Source organism: Tiliqua scincoides, chromosome 6 (assembly GCF_035046505.1).
Source record: "Tiliqua scincoides isolate rTilSci1 chromosome 6, rTilSci1.hap2, whole genome shotgun sequence".
NCBI lineage: Eukaryota > Metazoa > Chordata > Lepidosauria > Squamata > Scincidae > Tiliqua > Tiliqua scincoides.
This window is the reverse complement of record NC_089826.1, coordinates 60,828,873-60,846,901: the sequence shown is the minus strand read 5'-3', so window position 1 is coordinate 60,846,901 and position 18,029 is coordinate 60,828,873. Positions and strand designations below refer to the sequence as shown.

The window sequence follows — 18,029 nt, the reverse complement described above, 5'->3', positions numbered from 1 at the left end:
GATAATCAATATTTCATTAGGGTGTTTCTTCTTAAAAGCTTAAGTGGAATTGTCTAATTAAAAAAATGCTAATGCGAAGGTATAGCCTTTCGTCTTCTAAGGGGCATATCTTATTCCTTCTTATGTATCTTTTCCTTTTTAAAAGGATGACAATACAGGTTCACTACATACCTTTCTAATATAAAAAATGTATTTTCTTTGCTATGAAACACATGCAAAGGAAAGTAATCAGAAGTATAACAGTAAAACTTCAAGCCGGGGATACCTATAAGGTGGTTTAATACACATGAACAAGCATTTGGTAGATTAAATCTATTTTTGACTTTCCATGGGGAGACTCAACTTTAAAAAACAACAAGTACATTTAAGTGTTTGTTAGTAAACTTGCAAATTCAAAACCAGAACAAATTTATGTTTGTTTGTTTGGCCCTAGTAGAAGTATTACGCAACTGTGTGACTTTTGGGTATTTTGAAACTACAATATGTAATTAACAAATCTCATGTATTTCTCCCACTGTGGACAAATATATTCAGAATGAACTACAAACAAAAATATACATGTAACTGATTTTCACAAAATGAGAAGCAATGTGGAATAAACTACATTTCAGCAACTGGAATCACCTGTGGCTAATCTGATCCCAGAAGTGTCAAAGAAGAAACAAAAGTGTAACAGAGCTGCAGCAGTGGAACTTGCTGTAAGCTTCTATGGAGGTTAGGGACCTAGACAGGGAATGAAGTCTGATAAGGTTGCAGAGAATCCACCATGATTAGAACTAAACATTATCTTAACACCATAATTAAAAAGCTCAGTTGCACAAGGCATTTTCTGCCTCTTCAGTAAATTCTTCAGAATTATATACAGTAATCAAAGACTGTCAACAGGCTTTGTTTTTTTTCAGAGTTAAAGGTAGTTTGAAAGAGGAATCACTACAAAAACAAGGAAAGCCCCTTCCGGGAAAAACAGAACATTCCAATCTCTGTCTCCAAAGAGAAAATTGTTTACAGGTTCATATATACAACAGGGATAGAGATCAGCATTTGAGAAGCAGTCACATATGTACCAAGGTGAATACTTTTCCCAGGTAGTGAAGAAAATCTTGTCATATGTCTGCTCAGAAACTCACAGGAGTGACCTGAATCTCTGGCCACTTGGCAAGCCAATGTAGTGCCTTCTATCTTTTTCGTGCCACAACCCCAATAAATAAATAATGAGACTGGGGACCCCATTGTCAATCCCATCCCCCCCGACACATTCTTCCCTCCCTGCCCACCCCGCCCCCACTCCCTGCTCCCCATAATGCTCTTCCAGCACTGTTCACTGTAGCCAAATATTCTTATTAGAGCAGAAAAGTAGCCATGAAGCCTGGCACTCGTGAAAGCTTAGCACAGTTGCTAAGAACCTGAGCAGGACTGGAATACAGTCTCCAGGTACTTGAAAGGGGTACACCATATGCCTCCCCCTTTTCCTGCAGGTGCGCTAGTCCAGTGGTTTTCAACCTTTTTCATTCCCATAAGCTGCTGTGATCCCACAACTGAAGCTTCACGACCCATTGGGGCAGGATGACCAGATACAATGGAGAACAGAGAGCCTAAACCATCAACCATTGTAGACAACAGCCATTTTCAACCACTGTGCCATGGCGCATTGGTATGCCATGAGTGGTCCACAGGTGTGCCACAGGAATTTTGGGGAAGATAATTTATTAGTAGGATCAATAGGAGATGTGAGCCCCCCACTGGCAGCATGGTGTGCCTTGTCAATTGTCAAAAACCTAATGGTGTGCCTTGACAGTTTTAGTGTCCTGTGATGAAAAAGATTTTAAATGGCTGGTACAGAATAAGGAATTTTAGAAGGTGCAGCTCAATATGGAAGGCTTTAAATAGTGCACCTGACAAATTTCCCTCTTCTATACAATGGTTAAAGATATAGGCACTCTGTCCCCCATTGTATCTGGTCACCCTGCATTGGGTCCTGACCCCAAGGTTGAAGAACACTGAACTAATGCAAACGGCCAGCTGGCCCAGTAGTCATACCCACAGTACCACAGTGGTCTGTATTCCAGCACTCCGGACAACAGAACATTCCAAGATCACCTCTAGCAATGAGCACATCACCATCATCATCCCCTTCAGGTCAGGGACATAAGGTGGGAGAAGAGGTAGGTGAGGCAGAGCCTCCCCACCAAAGTCCTTTGAAAAGCTGCACCACTACATGAGGCGCAGGCTGGGAGGCAGGTGAGGCAGAGCCTCCCCACCGCAGTCCTTCAAAAGTGCAACCGTGTGAGGCACCCAAGCACCCACAACCCACAGGCAGTGGAGGAAGGGTGTGTCAGTGGGTTGTGGGTGCCCGGGCGCCTCACAAGGCGGCAGCGCCTTCCAAAGGACTCCAGTGGGGAGGCTCCGCCTCACCTGCTGCCCACCCCGCCGCAGGGTCCCACCACACACCTCCCCACTTGCCTGGGCGCGGAGGCTTCTTGCAGGGGGTCGGCGTCGGGCGCGCCCTCCTCGCCGATGTCGGGCAGGGTGAGGAAGGGCAGCGGCTTGCCCGCCCAGGCGCCGGGCTCTCTGGCCGAGGAGGAGGCGGCCGCCCGGCTTGCCCCTGCCAGGGACGAGCCCCCCGCGGGCGCCAGGGCTGCGCTGCGGGCGGGCAGGGACGCGGCGCCCAGCGCGGACGGAGCGGGCGGCGGGAGCGGCGGCTTCTGGGGGGCGGCGGCGGAGGGCTTGAAGAGCTTGGCGAACGCCGTGCCCAGGTCCAGCACCGCCACCTTCATGTCGCCGCAAGAGCCACGCGACGCCCCGCCGTCAGGAGGCGCCGCCAAGTCTGAGGCGGCTCGGCCTGCCTCCTGCCGCCGCCCGCCCGCCCGCCCGCCCGGTTGCTAAGCTAAACAAAAACGGGCCCTCGGCCGCCTCCGCAGCAGCCCTCGGGAGGGAGCGCGCCTGCGGGGCCGCCACTCGCCACGAGGAGGCCCTCGGCGCCTGCCCGCCTCCCCAGGCGCGCCCCAGCCCGCTCCCCACGCCTCGCGGCCAAAGCCCGTGGGCGCGCTGGGGGGCAAACGGCTCCCGCGTTCAGCCACACCAAGGGGGCCAAGCTCCTTTCATGCAGTTAGCAGGCATGGCGCCTGCTGAGGGGCCAGAAGTGGCATCGTTGGGCAGACGGACGTCTTGAAGCAGAGAGTGACCTCATGGAGCAGAGAGTGACATCGTGAAGGAGAGAGTGACGTCATGGAGCAGAGACTGACTTCTTGAGGCAGATAGCGACATCATGGAGCAGAGAGTGACATCATGAAGGAGAGAGTGACATTCAGCAGAGACTGAGATCTTGTAGCAGAAAGCGGCATCATAGAGCAGAAAGTGACATGAAAAAGAAAATGACATCATTCAGCAGAGACTGACATCTTGAAGCAGAAATTGACAACGTTGAGCAGAAAGTGACATCATGAAGCAGAAAATGACATCATTCAGCAGAAAGTGACATGAAGCAGAGTGACTTCATTGAGCAGAGACTGTTATCTTGAAGCAGAGAGTGACATCATGCAGCAGAAAGTGACATCACTGAGCAGAGACTGACATCTTGAAGCAGAAAATGACATCATTGAGCAGAAAGTTACATCATGAAGCAGAGAGAAGCAGAAAGTATCATGAAGCAGAAAGTGACATCATGAAGCAGATGTGGTTCTCACATAAAGACTCATGAGCTGCAAATGACAGAAGAAAAAATGTTCTTCAAATCTTGTTCATATTTTCAAGATATGTTTAGCCCAGTTATCAAGCTGGGAGAGCCCAATTACAATGGGGCCCAGATACATTTCTTCTGGGATTGCATTCAGCCCATAGGCCTTATGTTTGACACCCCTAAGCTAGACTATGGCCTGGCCAGGTTCTCACAGTCAGGCTTGGTCTGTGTTTCAATGATATTGCCTCAGACCAGCCATTTTCAACCTTTTTCATCCCACAGCACACTGACAAGGCGCTGAAATGGTCAAAGCACACCATCGGTTTTTGGACCATTGACAAAGCACATCATCCTGATGGTTGGGGGGGGCTCATATCCCCCAATGGCCTCATTAATAAATGACACACACCCCCAAAACCCCCATGGCACACTTGCCAACCATTCGTGGCACACGAATGTGCCATGGCACACTGGTTTGAAAATCACTGCTTCATACAGAAGGTGGGAGTGGGATGGGGGGCTCTCAATCAAAGACACTTTCATACAAATAAGCTTCTCAAAGGTAGAAGACTGTTTGCCATAGAGAACTATTTCAAGCCACTACTTGATGTGCTAGTTGTCTTTGTGTGGGTCAATGTTTGTGTGCTGCATGCAAAGCATTAAATTTGGTATGTGAGGCTTCACCTGCAGACTGATGTGGGTACACTCCGTGAGCAGGCCTGCCACCTCACTTGGAAGAACTATTAATTTTCTGGGCAGCTTCCTCCTGCCAGCTGCCTTCCTGCCATCTGAAAGGAGCCGTCAGGGCAGCTTACAAGGTAAGGCTAGCATAGTAATTGAAAAAAAGAAAAGCAATTGAGTTAATAATTAAAACAAAAGAATATAAACTAGAAGAACCAGTTAACAGCTTAAACTCATACATGACAGCCGGGAATGATATGGTGAGTTAACCCAGCTGAAACACCCATATGAATAAAAAGTTTTTCATCAAAAGCAAAAAACTAAGAAAACAAGGGCCAAACAGGCCTCACAGGGGAGAGATTTCTACAGTTTTGGTTACTCGCAAGTGCCTCTTAGAAACCTCACATTTGAAAAGATGAAACCTGCAAAAAGGTGTTAAAATGCATACACAGTATAGCAGTGGTCTTCAACATTTTTCTTTCCACAACTCCATCAATCAATCAATCAATCAAGAGTATGAGAATGGGAAACCATCCTCGATCTCTCCATTGGGACCCTATTTGCCCTTCCCAATTGTGTCACTGCCCAAACCCTGTCCCCATTATGCCCTCCACCACTGTTCACTGTAACCAAATTTTAGAGAGAGCAGAAAAAGTTATCACAAAACCTGGCACTAGTGAAAGCTATTTTAGCACAATTGCTACTAACCTGAGCAGGACTAGGATACAGTCTCCTGGTCCCTGAAGGGGTACACCAGATGTCTCCCCCTTTATCTGGTAGTGCTCTAGTCCAGTGGTCTTCAACCTTTTTCATTCCCTTAAGTTGCTGCAACCTCACAACTGAGGCTTTGCGACCCTGACCCCAAGGTTAAAAAACCCTGCAGTACAGTATTCTCATGAGCAGTTACTTATGATTGGTTGCAGGTCTTGCCTATGTAAAGCAGCCCTGAGGCCTGTTTTTCATGTTACAAAAGAAAGATTCCAAACAAGAGGCAACATAGTGGGCAAATACTTGCATCCAATAACAGTCAGTCGCACATGACAATCTAGCTGCGCATAGTGTATTACAGTATTTCCTATTATTAAAGTGTATCCTATGTTGGTTCAGGAGCTGTATAGTCAGTGTATGGAACACGCAGTCCAGACTGCAGCCTCAAATACATCCAGGTGTGTGACATTGTATTTTAAGCATTCTGGAAAGAGAAAGGGTAAAAGGAGAAAATACGTATATTTCTCTGTTTTCTCTGATAAGTAATCAGAAATTTATTTCTGATGTTATGAAAAATACTGAATGCAAACAAAATTCATATTTCCAGAAATACTCTTTTAATGGTGATTGGGTATGTTTAGGAAGCATATCTTTGAGAAACATATTTGGGAATCAACTCTGACTTTTCTGTACAATCAGCTTATGGCGCAGTAAGCCTTGTGTGCAGTAAGCACACAGTGAGCCTTGTGAAAAGCCTGAGATAACAGTCAATGCACTGTTGATTCTAAAAGAATGATCAGTGCCTGGAAAAGAAAATGCAGGAAGACCCTTGTAAGATGCTCTGAGCTTCCTAACGTAGTGGGATAAAATATAATAAATAATATAATATCATTCCTATTCTACTGTATATAGTCAAGCCAACCAGGAGTCAAACCTAGAATCTTCTGATCTGTAGTCAGACACGTTATCCATTGCACCACTGGCCCTGCTTTCTACTGTATATAGTCTTTCTATCTTCCTTTGGGGTTGCATTTCCAGTGCAAATCACGTTTTCTAAGCAAATTTGAACATTTGTTAATGTGAAGAGTTGAACATATGCATCCTCTTGAAATGCAAGTTTGTAATAGTTTGGTTTCTGCTCATTACTTTTTATTTTAGAATTTTGTTCTGCAAAACAAGTCATATCTAAGAAGCGTTGGCGGGAAGGCCTGCACCATCCTGCCAACACTGTATACCAACCTGTGGCCATCAGCTGAGTGCTGTGCCAAGTGGCACTGGAGCAGAGGGGAGGGTGGAATAAAGGTGGGAAGGGGACATTTCTGGGTGGGGAAGGGTAGAACAGGGGTGGGACAGGCCCAGAAGGGGGTGGAATCAGTGGACGCCCCTGCTATATTCTGTCCTCCCTCTTGGACTTGGACCAGCTAAATAACTAGTGCAGATCCAAGAATCCCAATTGAATAGACTGGGGCTCAACATGGGGTAAGGGGAAAATATCCCCTTATCCCAAGACATCCTGCTCCTGATCTGTGCTGCATACAGCACAGGCCACTTGGCCCAGCTGCACCTCAGCAGGTTAGAATTGATCTGTAAATAATTTTTTTAAATCCATTTTGAATCATTTCTGTGTTTCTGAATATAGGGTTACATTCTATGTGTTTTCCAATAAATCTAAATAGTTTTACCCTGCACATGCCCGATCTCGGAAGCTAAGCAGGTTCAGGCCTGGTTAGTACTTGGATGGGAGACCGCTTGGGAATACCGGGTGCTGTAGGCTTATACCATAGTCTTTCAAGACTGAAGGTTGCCAACCATTATCTCTTTTCATAGTTAACATAAATCATAATTTACAATTAAGCAGAATAAGAAGTGATTCTTTTGGTCAGGATCCAAAGGCCTACTTAAGGCTTTCCGTGTAGAATGTTTGACTTTTTTTCCTTTGACCAGATGTCATTTCTGTCATATAACAACTCTTTTTCCCACTTTCAAAAGAAGAGATTTCTATTTAGAACTTGGAGGGGCTGTCCTAGAAAGAAACTTAATTTATGCCTTCCTTGGTTGCATGGTTCTTTTGTCACATAATTCTTTGGATCTAAAGCACTGTTTCAACTTCAACACAGAGGTTTAACAAATAATCTATGAGCTTGTCTTAAACAGTAGAAAGTGTAGTTTACTTGGCATTACCACCTTGAAGCCTCCTCAGCTTTCAGGGCTTAAACTAGAATGGAGAAATTGTCACTTCAGCTGAAAGGAAGATCAGAAAGAGGAGATGAAAGCACCACAATGAAAATAATCCAATTACTGTAATTAAAGAATCATCACATACAAGTTCATCTGTAAACAACATGCTTTATTTTCACTTAGATCTCCTGTAAGCTACCGTTTAGGCAGTGATGCCTATACAAAAGCTTCTGTTTCTATATACAGTATTTGTTTTTCTTTTTCCCTAAGTTTTATTATAATCGTATTAACAAAAGCACATCTTTAAACATTCTCAACTTTATTCAAATACACATATTTACAATTTGTAATTGTATCTCAAGTGGAGGGGGAAGCACTTTTGTAGAATGTTTTACATACATACACGGAGATATTCTTGTTTGAAATTTGTATTTTTCCTAATACAAATGTTGTAAACATTAAGATACACATCCTCTTTGACTAGCATGTAACACACCGACTTTGAACAGAAAGGAAAAAAATCAGCTGGAATATGTGAGTCCTAGAGTGCAATACTATGTGTGTTTACTTGGAAATAAATTCCGCTGTGTTCAGTGGGCCTTACTCCTAGGAAAGCATGCATAAGTTTGCAGCATAAGGCCCAGACCAAATATGCAAAAACCTATGTGGAATTTAAGGGAATAGTATTTTTGTGGTTTAATAAGATATCCAATATGCATTAATACAATCCTTTAAAAATATCACAGAATCTTGCTACTAGATTTAAGCGCCAATTTTAACTGCTGGTAAAATGCAGCAGCTCGTTCTTTTTGTGCTGGCCACTCCAAAATACAGCGAGATCTGAACATTGCTCTTCTCAAACACAGTGCACTATTCAGTTTGTAATCCGGAATGTCATGTCGAAATACCAATATGATGGAATCCCGACTTTGTTCAATAGCTTGCTGAATGGCATGATACACCTTGAACCTGAACAATGAAAAAAGAAATAAAAATTATTGTAGTTTGTACCATATGTCACTTACATGCACATATGTTTTCAAAGCCACAAATGTATAGGATTCATTGACTCTTAGTTTACATGGGGAAACTCAATATAGCAGAATGGTACCCTTTATGGCTTCCTAGTATTACTTTAAAAACTAGGAAGCCATAGTATTATACTTAATTTAGAAAACTTTAAAATTTAAAAATGGTAAAATTTAAAAATGATGCCAAAAAACAAGGGGCTCTGAAGCAAAGTCCTGTGGTGCCCCCACCCCCACAGCATGCTCTAACCCCCATAGTACACACATGTACTGGGAACAGAGTAGGTGCACACTTCAATGAGCACACTCCTTTCACCATTCTCAGACAAATGGATGCTCTTTTCTTTCAGTGCCGCTAAGGGAAAAGAAATGCTTCTTTTACCATTCTTGGCAATTGAGAACAGTGAAAAAGGATAGTGGATAGACTCAGTTTTTCATTATGGCTATTGAGGAAAAAGAGTGTCCACCTATTCCCCTTGAGAAAATCCATTCACAGACAATGGGAGATGCTGGTAGAGTGACTTTTTCAGCTTTGCTAGTCAGGCTGCAATCCTATACATACTTTCCTGGGAATAAGTCCCAATGAACACAATGAGACTTCTAAATAGACATGCATAGGATTGTGCTGTCACCCTGTTATCTGTCTCCCCAGAGGTGACAATAGAGTGACTTGCACAGCCGGGCAAGTCACTCTGCTGTCATTTCCCACCTTCTCCATTCGTCTGTGACTGGGTTTTAACAGAGGAAACTTAATGGGGACAGGACTGAAAGGGCAGCAATAGAACAACACACTCGCTGGAGTGAATCACTACACTACTGTACCACATAAATATACCTTCAGGTGGCTTCAGGTATCCTGAAGGTGGCTTCAGGTATCCACTGGGTGGGCCTAAAGGCACTGGGCCTTTGGCCAGTGCCCAGCCTATCAACCTCTGAAGCCACACATGCCTATGACTAAAAATGCACCTTTGCTAGTTATGATAGTTATGATAGATAGTTATGTTAAACTGCTTTGAAATGGGCTTCATTGTGTTGCAGTTCCCAGGGTCCTTTGGGTACAATTTCTTACTCGCATCATACATGCCATCTAACTTACATAAATTCAAGTATGCATGCTTTGCAAAAAAGAGAAAAACAACAATTTAAATAGTGCTGGCGATTCTGTCTGCCTCTCTACTCAGTGAAGGAGTGTGAAATGAGAGACATGAATCTGCTGTTCCCTTGGCTGGTCTCAGCTCCCATATACCTCTCCTAGTGCAATTCAAAGCACGATTCTTGTCTAAATATGTACCCAGGGATGGCTATCCCGCTGCATGTCATGTGCCACCATTTATGTAGACAATCTTGAACAAGCCACTCCACTGATAGCATATCAAAGGCTGGGCTGGAAACACTCGGTATCAAATGTGCCACTGAGTGGCCCCCCGTGATCTCAAAGTGGACGCCAGGTCTAGTCAATGCTTTGAGTGGCTGCTCAAAGCCAACGGTAGACCTGGTCTCTGTCTGGGTACCCAGGATACCCTGGGTAACCAAAGGGTAGATCTGGTCTCCACCAGGGGATCTTGAGGTTGAGATCCCCATAGTGTGCCACTTTAAAAAGTGTCTGCTTGGCAGTAGTGACATGCATGCCATGGGGATTGGCCAACCCTGTACTAGACAGCACATATTTGTTGTACAACATGGCCCCATCTGCTGACAATTTAAGGGATTTTAGAGATTTTCAAGTGTGATTTTGACTATCCACAATTTTCACCTTACATACTGACTTTAGAACCGAACTCTCACGTAAGATGCAATTTCACTGTATTTCAAAAATTCTTTGTTCATGACACGTAGTGCTTTCACAGTGCTACACACAGTGCTAGGGTTTCTTGGCTAGCTGGAAACTCTTAACAGTTTAAATTTGTTGTGATGTGCTCCTAACAATGCGAACATAGAACCAGTTCTTTCAATCATTTAAATTTACCTTTTGCACCAGGCATCTTCTAAGAGATGTTCAGTTACAACAAATATTATCTTCCTGCTCCTCTTTATGCTGTCAACGATGGCTTCAAATTCAGATATTCCAGCTTCAAAATCACGCTCCTCTAAACAAAACCTAACTATTGATTCATTGTTTTCTTCTAGAGGAATAAAGTTCTTGGCCACCCAATTCTTGTCCTTTACAGCATGGATGATGTAGGCATCATAATCAAACTGCTGCTGTAGTCTGTCTATTTCTTTAAAACCAAGGACTCTGTTTACAGAAACACTCCAAAGGAATTTTATTCTCCACCCTTCAAAGTGAAGGAATAGGACTAAAATGATAAGGAGGAGTGTCATGGTGAAAGTCACAATGAAGACTACTTTAAATGGAGCGCTATCACACGGTGAGGTGTCAAAATGTGCCACTGAATCACTATGGTATTTCAACGGCGTGTTACATAGATAGTTATTTAAGTCTGGCTTAGAAGTTTTGCTCGCATTAAGCCAGTCAACAAACCAAGCTATACTGTCACAAGTGCAGTCAAAAGGATTGAACCCCATAAATAGTTCTTTCAAGTTTTTGAAAAGTTTACCAAACACTTTTTCTTCAATAGCAGTGATGAGGTTCTTCTGGAGGGACAGTGAGTTGAGAGAGGTCAGGTCTTCAAAGACAAACTCAGGGAACAAATTCAAATCATTGGATCCCAAGTTCAAGATTCTTAATTGAGACAAACGATGAAAAGCCTTATCAGGAATCTCATCAAAGCCATTTGATTCTAAATTAAGAAGATACAGCCTTGGGAGGTCCTTTAAGAAAAGGACAGGACCACCAGGATTGGCATGCTTCCAAAGTCGAGCCAGATTATTATGCTGCATTTCCAGAATTTCAAGTTTGTGGAGTCCATCAAGTAGGTCATCATTCATGTTTGCAATGTTGTTGTTGCTGATATCCAGGACTGTCAAATTTGTTAACATACGGAATGGCGAGGGAAAGATGGCAAGATTGCTGCAGGCTATTCTCCTCAACATCAGCTTTCTAACACTTGGAATGAAAATGAATGAATTGCTGTTCAAAGACATCTGGCTGTTGTAAGAAAGATAGAGAGTCTCAATATTACTGAGACCTTTAAATTCCTGGCCTGTGAGTGTATCCTTAATACCATTTAAGCCTAAGTCCAGAGTTTTTAGTTGCCCTAACCAAGAAAAGGCTCCAGCTTCAATAGAAGTAGTTTTAGTTCTCGTTAGGTTGAGAAACTGCAAAGGAGAATTGGCAAGAGATGAAAATGTTGTATTTGTTATTGTTCCTGAGGTTATAGTGCAGCTGCTTAAACTCAAACTTTTCAAACTGTCTAAACCTATAAATGTATTAGAAGTAATCTCAGGAAAGCTGTTATCATCCATAGTAAGATCCTCCAAACGTTTTAGAAACTGAAAAGCACGATCATAAACTTTTTTGATACCAGAATTTCTCAAATTCAGGTAACTCACATTGTACAATCCACTGAGGGAATGAGAAAGCAGTTGTGCGATTTTATTATTCTCAAGATTTAAACTCTCCAAATTTGAAAACCAGACAAAAGAGTCATTTTCAATCACAGACACACCGTTATTAGAGAGGTCTAAAATGGCAAGTTTTGTTTTATTCATTCCACTGAAGGTTGAGCTGGAAATTCGGGGAAGTTGCACCTGGTTCAATGAAAGATTCCAAATACTTGTGCCAGATAATTCTAAACAAAGTTTCTTTGTGTGGTCATGTCCCAGTTGAACTTTGTTCATGATAAGGCTATGCAGAGCTCCAATAACACGGAAGCAGTCAGGGTGAAACTAGAAAGAAAAAAAATTATATATGAAGCTCCCTTAGACAATATAGGACAATTGGTCCACCCCTAGCCAATTGTCATGACCCCAGCTTCAGAGAAATGGCCAGGACTCTGACATCAGTGAGGAGGAGCTAACCTGGCAGGGAAGCCCAGATGCAATGCATGCCTTATTGGCACAGCTGCATCAGCACTGGAAAGCTGGATAGGATTGAGCCCTCAATGATAGTGACTGGTCCATGATCACTCTTGAGACGTTCATGGCTGATTGGGCATTTCCTGTCCTCTAACCATTACGCTATACAGACTATACTTTTTCAGTGAATTTTAGTGATATCTTCTTGTCTCTACTGTTACTCTCTCTCTCTTAGATTGCAATCTTGTGCACACTTTCCAGGGAGTAAATTCCACTGAATTTAGTGGGCCTTACTATAGAGTACACATGCCTTAAATTAGGCTAACAGTAGATCTACACTTCAGGCTTAAACTAATTTAATCTTCATGTTCAGATAACTGTACTTTGTTTCAGGGAGGGGAGGTTAGAGATGTCCAAAAAACAATTCTCAGCATCCTTACCAAAGTACAATTCCTAGAAGTCCATAAGGAAGCAGTGAATTAAAGTGGCATAAACATAGTATAATTTTACAGTGTCAATGTGCCCAAAGGTACAGTCTCCAAGAATAATTGCTCCATATAGCTTAGTAAAGCTTAGTAAGCACTGATGGTCTGCAGCTGTAGTTCATCAACCCATAATCTCATAGCTCATGAGATTATGGGTTGATGATCTCACACCTCATTATCAAGAAAGCATAACATGTTCACCAGTTACATTATCGTAAATTGTTAGTGTAGCCCTAAGACCTAGCAAATTTAAAAAATGAAAACACAGACCAATTTTTCCAGTGTACTGAGTTCCACACCTCCCAAAGAAGTTATGAACAAAGTGAGGAGGCGAAAATGAGGAGGGGAAAACCTCAATTGGTAGTCCAAGAACAACTGTCCTAAATAAATCCTTGCAGCTACTCTCTGTAAAATTCTTGTCCCTGAACAAGTCATTTTCATTGAAACTGATGTGGTGGTTATGGACAGTCTATGACAGGTTATGGCAGGAGGTTGGACTTGATGATCATGTAAGTCTATGTTTCTTTGAAAGGCTTTTGGAAATTTATGTAGGCCAATCAATAATTATATTTATGTACCAGTCCTTGCCTCTCTGCTTCTCCCTGCCTTTTTTTGGTGCTGTTCCTCATTTCCTTTCCTTGTAAACAGGGCAACCACAAAAGTTGCAATCCTGAACCACTTACATGTAAGTTTCCATTTTCATAAATATTTTAAGGAAATAATAGCCCAATCCTACCTAATTTCCCATGCAGTGATGCAGCAGAGTCCATGTGATGTCCACTGCATCCTATGGGGGAGTTTTGGCCTCAGGAGGCCTCCCTAGGGTAGGGGAATATTTGTTTCCTTCTCCTGGGGTATGCCCCCACTGCCCCCATAGGTTAACTTGGACCTTTGCCAGTGATATCACTGGTACCAAGTCCTTGCGGATCACACTGGGCCAGGGCAGGGGATTAGGATTCAATGAGCGCAACTGCTGGCAAACCCATTCTCTGCCAGAGCCCAATCCACTCCCCTCCCCACACTTGTCACTGCCCTATTTTGCCCTCCCCAACCCCATTCCACCCTTCCCCATTTCCCTCCAACCTCCTATTCAATCTAAGCTGTGGTAGCAGGCATCTTTCATCCATTGCTACGCAGACCTCATAGCTCGCCGCTTCCACCAGTGGCCAGGTCACACTCTTGGGTGTATTGTGTCTGCAATAGCTGGAAAGTGCATAATGCCACTGGAACATGTGTTTTGGCAGCAGAACTGGGGGATAGGATTGGGTCATAAATCTCAATATGACAACTTATGAGAAAAGATAGTAGTTTCAGGGTAGTGGTTACTGTCAAACAGTAACTGTCCAAATTGTCCAAACAGTTCATGATCAAAAGACAACCTGTTAAATCTTTAAGAAACTAGCATAGTAGAATTAGCATTATCCATAAGCTTCAGACTCATTTATTCACATTTATAACATGTCTCTCATGTCTCACGATATCATTGTAACTCTATGGAAGCAGTGTTACCCTTTATGCAAAATGGTGCATTCAAGATACAAGTTATACAGATAAAGGGGACTGTGATCTTATTAATAATTTTCCCACAAGATCCTCAATTATCTATGTCTATCAGAAGAATTTTTAAATAATACAGGTCAATATTATGACTTGCTACAGTTCAGTCTTAACAAACGTAAATCTCTATTTATCAAGACTACAAGCCTAGCCAGGTTTTTACCTCCGTTATGGGGTTTGATGACAAGTCCAGTGTTTTTAATGAAGAGTTACTAAGAAAATACAGGTCTTCTTTCTTTAATTCAGCAATTTTATTCTCCGACATTAATAGCTCCTGAAGGTTTGCTAACTGTTGTTGAGAACCTAGTTTTGCAGAGACTAGGTGATTATGAGAGACATCCAATATCTTCAAATTCTGAGATTGAGAAAGAAAACAATTGCAGGTTAAGATTTTGTAACAAGTGGCAACACTTCTTGACTTAATTTTAGACTGGTTCAAATGTGCCAAGAATTCGGGAAGGCTATTACTAAGAATATTTATATATCACTTTTCAACAAAAAAAAAAAAGTTCACAAAGCAATTTGCCAATAAATTAAAAGCATGGCTAATCTATGTCATTAAAGCTCATCTCTGGTAAAATGGTCCCTTTCAGCCCACTGCTGCAAAGTGCTTTCTGGCAGTGCACACAGCAGCACACTGCTAGGATATGGTGAGAAAGCTAGAACCTTCCTGCGCACATTGTCAGATCTCCTGCCAAAACAGATAATGGGAGAGGCAAGAAGGGGTGGGGGAAGGTGGAACAGGGACAGGGAGGGGCAAAAGAGGGCAGGGGCATAATGGGGCCAGGAGGCTGCAGGAGGGATCCCAAGGCAACAGCGCACATTGAATCCTAACCCCCTTTCCTGCAGCCTCCGCACCTCCTTTTTCTCCTTAGATTGCAATAGCAAAATTGCTAGCACAGGTCCAAGGAGACCCATTGCAGAGAGGGAGGCTTACAGATTTGTAAGGGGATTTAAATCCCCTTTTGCCCCTGAAGCCTCCTGATCCACCTCTCCCCCCTCTCCCCCACTAGATGCAGCACGGGGGAAGGATAGGACTGGGCTCTTTGTTGTCATTTACAGGCACGTCAAAAATATATTGGCAATAGGTATGGCCTGGTTGTTGAGCAGAAGGCTGCCCAAAGAATGCTAAGCGGGTTGAATTTTGAATGGGAGACTGAAAGCTGATAAAGCTGTCATAAGGCAGCAGAGCCAGGAGGAGTTGCTGTTTACAGCTTGGTCAACTGGAAATTGCTCCTGCTAGAAGCTCAGAAGGCAGACCCAGATGCCAGGTGTGATGGCCACACTGAAGGATTCCATCTGGAAGAAAAGGGTTCTACTAGCTGCCTGTAGATCATAAAAACTCATTTGTACTCTACTATGGAGCTTTGTAAGCCGCCATTTGCTTCAGCATGGGAAAGGCGGGATATAAATTTCTCAGATAAGAAGCTCTTCTGAGTGTTCAAAGCACTTCACATGTATTATTATCTTATTGCAGTTCTTACAACCCTGTAAGGTAGATAATTATTATCACCATGATGCAGCTGGGTTGAGAAGGAGTGACTTGTCTAAGGCCACCCAGTAGGTTTATGGCAGAGGCGAGAGATCAGCTGGGGAAATCCTGATTTGTACCTCAGAGGGAAATCAAATCTCTGCTGGTCTAGCGAAAGGTGTCAGAAATTTGCTATAAGGCACATTGCAACACCCGGTGAATAAGCAGTGCGGGCAGAGGAGCCTGCGTCACCACCCCCAGCACTGTATTTGGAGCCTTCGGCCACTGGCGCAGGCAGGTAAAGCACCAAGAGGTGCAGGAGCATGGAGAGGGGGCATTTCTGAGCAGGGTAAAATGGGCGGATCAGGCCCAGGAGAAGGGTGGGATCGGTGGAGGCCTTCTCCACCTTATCCTAACCCCATTTCCGGACCAGGCAGCCCTACACAGGGCCACTTCAACTTCTGCCAGCTAAACACTGGTAGAGATCTACGCAGCTTCATAGAGCTGGCTGGGGCATTACTCAGGATATGGGAGAAAATATCCCCTTACTCCAAGGAGACCTCCAGCTGGCTCCCAACTAGCATGGTCTGGCTGCACCAGTGCTAATTAGAATTGGGCTGCGTGTCTCTTAGCAATTATACTACACCAACTCAACTATACTGTGTCCCCTGTCCCTGCTATGTCCTACCCATCCCCTGTCCTGCAGATCTGAATCCAACTATACCATCATCCCTCCCCACCCACAAATGACAGGTGAAAGCTACATCTTACCTTCAGATTCTTGAAAGGGTCATTCTGAATTACTATTATGTTGAATCCCAAGTTAAGCTCCTGCAGATGGGTACAATAAGCAAAAACATCAGGAAGTATATGCAGCTGATTATGCTGGAGTTTCAGCACTTCTAGTAAGGGCAAATTCTGGCACAGTTCTGGCTGGAGTTTTGAGATGATGTTGGATCCCGCATTCAAGTAAACAAGCTGGCTGTACTTTGTAAGGTTTGCAGGTGGCAATGCTTTTAGCTGATTGTGAGAGATATCCAAGGCCGTGATGTTAATAGGAAGATCGGAAGGAATTCGCGTCAACTTCAAGTGACTACAGTCTGCCATCTCATTTGTGATTATGCAAGCATTCCTGCCTGATCCACAATTAATCCAGAAGATCAAAAGAATGAAAGGCAAGCACATCCGAAAAATAATAAGATTCCTCATTTTCCTAGAGAAAGGAAGATATTTAACATTTAATGCTTGCTTTTCAAAATATAAAGAGAGAAAATACAATTTGGGGTAGTAACAGGCTGCCATGGGCCAAATCCTGACTTCTGGTCCCAGTGGAACCAGCAGTCTTCCCCATCTTTGCTTCCTGAAAGATTACAAAGAAAAAGTGAAAGAAACAGACCACCTTCATCTCCTTGGCATGCTTTGACCTATCTTCCCTTCCCTTCCCTTCCCTCCCTCCCTCACTCCAGACAATTGAGATCAAGGCATGCCATAGCCAGGATGATTTTCCTCCCCTGGGAGCACGTTATCCTGACCTGCTTCTTCCCATTTTGACTGAGTACTGTATGCTCAACAGAACACAAAACCTCCTTAGGGACTTAAACTTCTCTCATCCTTCTGGGACAGTAAGTGGAAAACAGTCTGAAGTTGTGGAGAATCAGAGGGTTCCTTACATCTTTTGGCCTCTCACTCAACACTTCAGGCATCACAAAGGAAAAAGGAAAGGAAACTGGCCAAGTTTTCTGGCAGACTCACTCTGAAGGGGAGGAGATGGGCCACACTGCCACTTACTAAGGTTGTAATCCTATCCACACTTACCTGGCAGTAAACCTTATTGACTATAATGGAACTTATTTAGACATGCTTAGGATTGGGCTGTAATTTCTTCTCGGCTCTACAATTAATTTCAGTCAGTTATAAAGTAACTGAATTGGGGAGCAAGAGGACACCATCTCTTGATTTAAAGGCTTGTGTGGCTTGGACCTTCAATGAATTACAGTGCAATTCTATGCATGTTTACTCAGAAATAAGCCTCGTTGTATTAAGTAGAGCTTACCTCAAGGAAACAGCCCAATCCTGAGCCCGGTCAGTGATATTCGCTCCTGCGCTGCCCAGGCAACTGCATAGGACTGCAACCTTAATGTAAGATGAGCTACATACTACCTCTCAGGTAGCCCTTGATAAAGATTATGCCTAGACATTAACATATGTGGAAGGAGCTATAAATGCCTTCAAGAGTCTTCCAAGGATGGAACAAGCAAACATAATAAAATGCCTGGATAAAGTTAGAGCAGAACTTATTAGCCCTAATGAGGAAGCTCTGACTGGCA

At 43.4% G+C, this 18,029-nt stretch overlaps 2 protein-coding genes across 3 annotated transcripts in view; both read right to left on the bottom strand.

The window, feature by feature from the left end:
• Nucleotides 1-2,774, bottom strand: part of FAM149A (family with sequence similarity 149 member A) — a 51,790-nt gene extending 49,016 nt beyond the window's left edge. The window contains exons 1-2 of the mRNA XM_066632613.1: nucleotides 2,642-2,774; nucleotides 2,461-2,566 (exon numbers count right to left, since the gene is read on the bottom strand). Coding sequence (XP_066488710.1) covers nucleotides 2,461-2,566; nucleotides 2,642-2,774 — 239 coding nt within the window. The remainder of the gene's footprint in view (nucleotides 1-2,460; nucleotides 2,567-2,641) is intronic.
• A 4,771-nt stretch (nucleotides 2,775-7,545) lies between these two features.
• TLR3 (toll like receptor 3) overlaps nucleotides 7,546-18,029 on the bottom strand; it is a 40,905-nt gene continuing 30,421 nt past the window's right edge. For both annotated transcript variants that reach the window (XM_066631911.1, XM_066631912.1), the window contains 4 exons: nucleotides 16,474-16,915; nucleotides 14,395-14,586; nucleotides 10,238-12,060; nucleotides 7,546-8,212 (listed from right to left, as the gene is read on the bottom strand). In XM_066631911.1, the coding sequence (XP_066488008.1) occupies nucleotides 7,984-8,212; nucleotides 10,238-12,060; nucleotides 14,395-14,586; nucleotides 16,474-16,911 (2,682 nt within the window). In that variant the 5' untranslated portion in view covers nucleotides 16,912-16,915 and the 3' untranslated portion in view covers nucleotides 7,546-7,983. The remainder of the gene's footprint in view (nucleotides 8,213-10,237; nucleotides 12,061-14,394; nucleotides 14,587-16,473; nucleotides 16,916-18,029) is intronic.